The following is a 3,536-nucleotide window of genomic DNA, read 5'->3' on the forward strand; positions in this document are numbered from 1 at the left end:
GAAAACTTCATTGCTACTCAAGCTCAACAAAGCAAGGATTTCCTAAACCAAAATATTCACACCGGTGAACAATTGAAGCAATTAGCAAATAAGTTAGACGCCCTAGCGACTCACAACAAAATGTTAGAGACTCAAATCTCCCAAGTGGAACAACCATAAACGAGTACTGCTGCACCTGCTGGTACTTTTCCTGGACAACCACAACCAAATCCTAAAGGACATGCTAATGCTATTGCACTACAAAGTGGAACTACATTGGATGGACCAGTCGATCCAAGACTTCAAAACCCGACCATGTACCAAAAACCTAGTAAAGAGACCGAAAAACTTAAAGAACAACTTGAGGTTGAAAAGGAAGACAATAGTGAAAATGAACACAAGAGTGAAGAAGCATCATAAAAAGAGAAACCCTATGTGCCTCCAGCACCATACAAACCACCAATTCCATATCCTCAAAGACTTGTTAAGTCTAAAAATGAAGGGCAATTCAAGAAATTTGTAGAGCTTCTAAAACAACTTAACGTCACTATACCTTTCACAGAAGCCATTACTCAAATGCCCTCGTATGCTAAGTTCCTCAAAGAGATTTTATCCAATAAGAAAAAGATCGTAGATAATGAAACTATTATGCTAATGTAGTGCTATAATTTAGAACAACATGCCTCTTAAACTAAAAGACCCTGGTAGTTTTTCCATACCATGTGTAATCGGAAAATTTATCATAGACAAAGCTTTATGTGATTTAGGAGCAAGTGTTAGTCTAATTCCTCTATCCATTTGCGAAAAACTCAAATTAGGTGAATTAAGACCAACCAAGATGTCTTTGCAACTAGCTGACCGATTAGTTAAATTTCCTGTATGTATGCTTGAAAATGTTCCTGTTCGTATAGGAGAATTCTATATCCACACCGACTTCATAATAATGGATATTAAGGAACACTCCAACATCCGTATTATTTTAGGTAGACCATTCCTGGCCACCGTTGGAGCCATCTTAGACGTGAAGAAAGGAAAACTAACTTTTGAGGTTGGTGAAGAAAAAGTAGAGTTTATTCTCTCTCAATTATTCAAAGCACCTACTATAAAAGATTCATGTTGTTTCTTAGATGTTATTGATGAATGCGTTAAAGAAATGGAGAAGCAACAAAATACCTACTCTGAAGTATTAAACATTCCTATACCACATATTTTCAAAGACGATAATTGGCGCGAGGAATACCAAGATGACAATCTAAGTGAATGCCTAGCATTAACCCCTGATCCTATTCCTTTCCTTAAGAAACCTGTTATCGAACTTAAAGCACTACCCAAAGACTTAAGGTACGAATTCCTAGATGAAGAACTCGAACGACCAGTGATAGTCAATGTTGATTTAAGCCAAATAAAAACTGAAAAACTACTTTATGTTATAAGGAAATACCCAACCGCTTTAGGCTAAACATCTCAGATCTAAAAGGAATAAGTCTCTATATGTGTATGCACCGCATTATGCTGGAGTAAGACTGTAAAACCTCTAGAGAGCATTGATCCGCTGTCGCGCACGGATCAAAAACGAGTTATTTTGAAAACGGTAGTATAGCGACAAGTGACTCGAGTATCATTCTCACAAGGATTCTTTATTATATTAACCAATTGAAGTTTCGATTGGGGGGTTTAAGTTTAGATTCATAACTTTTAGGAAAAACGAATAAATTAAGTGATTATGAAAAGTGATTATAGAATAAGCCAATCTACCGATTCAGTTCCTACTATCATCGATTATTACAATTTTAATACCCTAAGCGGATTGTCCATTCCTATTTGGATACGAACTCAATGAAAAACGCGACGGGTTTTGCAAGATGTATGATCCTATTGTCCGAATTAAACAAATGGGATAAATTCTCATGAATTAAGCAAACATGATTGATCAGACACAAAAACGAAATGAATTAAGCAAACGTGGCGTGACGTGCCTATGTTAGGATCATACAATCAACCAAATTGAATCAATATATTTCATGCAATTGACTTAAGCATACAGGAACACAAAATATTGTTGAAAGGAATTAAACTAAAATTAACATTATAATAATCTCAAGTATTGGAACCTGGATTACGTTAGATTGATTAAAAAATGATTAGTTCTCCATAGTCATTCAAACAAGCTTTGAAATTTCGTGAATCGTGCAATGTGTTGAACAGTACCGCGGCTGACCTAGGTAACTAAAAAAATCAGCCAAAACCGTTTATGACCCAACTGGGTCAAATTACAAAACCCAGGCCCACTACTAACGACCCAAAATTGAAAATAAACTAGTAATGCAGCTTCAAACGTAAATCTGGAAAATATAGGCTCCGAATCTGACTTCGACTCCAACATAAAATTCATAGCTCTCTCTCTTATCTTTCCGGCGATTATTAGAACGCCTCAATCGGGTTCATAGAACTCCAGTTATGATCGTTTTTGTGAAACCAAAATAGTTTATGACCCAACTGGGTCAAATTACAAAATCCAGGCCCACTACTAACGACCCAAAATTGAAAATAAACTAGTGCTGCAGCTTCAAACGTAAATCTGGAAAATATAGGCTTCGAATCTGACTTTGACTCTAACACGAAAGTCATAAATATCTCTCTTAGCTTTCCGGCGATTATTAGAACGCCTCAATCGAATTCCTAGAACTCTAGTTATGATCGTTTCCGTGAGAGATGCTAAAGCTGAAAAATAAGTACGAAAATCAATTTAAGGCAAAAATAAAGTAAAATATAAAAACATAGTAAAACATAAGAATAACCAAAATAAAGTAAGGAAATGCCTAAGTAAAAATATAAGAGAATATGCATCAAGATGCACTGATCAAGCATCAGAGACGAATAAACCCCATTTTAAGTGATGTAGTTAGAAAGGAGGTGCAGAAGTTATTAGAGGCAGGAATCATCTATCCAATACCAGATAGTAACTGGGTTAGTCCCATACATGTCGTACCTAAGAAAGGAGGAGTTACCGTTATTACCAATGCAAAAGGCAAATATGTAGCGCAACGCACTCAAACTGGATGGAGAATGCGCATGGTGTAGCAGTGAAATTTGTGAGACTAAAGCCATTGAATTGACTTAGCTCATATGTTTTAAACAGAGACGCCACCGCGCTTTATTGTTTCCAAAGGAAATGGGAGAAAGAAAGAATAAAACCCACAGAAGTTTTTAAAATCAAAACTAATAAACTTATGAGTGATTTGGGTACGGGGGGTTTGTTATGCAAGGGGAAGGTTTAAAGCACCCCTCACATCTATGTTACTCTAAGGGAAACTCTTTGAAAATATTATTATTATTGCTATTGTTGTTATAAAATACCTTTGTGTTTCTGTATAAATAGAGTGGGAGGATGAGAAAAGAAGGTTTTAAAAGTGAGCTCAGTAAGAAATTGCGTCTCAGGCCTACATACCCCTTAAGTGAAGTAGGGAAATCAGAGCTTTTGTAGTTCCTCTTAAAAGAAAAATAAAAGACCCAAGTGGCAAAATCTTTTTGGGTGTTGAGCTTTAACAAATACTCAA

At 36.0% G+C, this 3,536-nt stretch overlaps 1 protein-coding gene across 1 annotated transcript; it reads left to right on the forward strand.

Moving 5' to 3' along the window:
• Positions 1–658: 658 nt before the first annotated feature.
• Positions 659–1,438, forward strand: LOC131658316 (uncharacterized). Its single transcript, XM_058927626.1, has one exon. The coding sequence runs from the start codon at positions 659–661 to the stop codon at positions 1,436–1,438; it is 780 nt and encodes a 259-aa protein (XP_058783609.1).
• The last annotated feature ends 2,098 nt before the right edge of the window (positions 1,439–3,536 follow it).

This window comes from Vicia villosa, linkage group LG1 (genome assembly GCF_029867415.1).
Source record: "Vicia villosa cultivar HV-30 ecotype Madison, WI linkage group LG1, Vvil1.0, whole genome shotgun sequence".
In the NCBI taxonomy this organism is placed as follows: domain Eukaryota; kingdom Viridiplantae; phylum Streptophyta; class Magnoliopsida; order Fabales; family Fabaceae; genus Vicia; species Vicia villosa.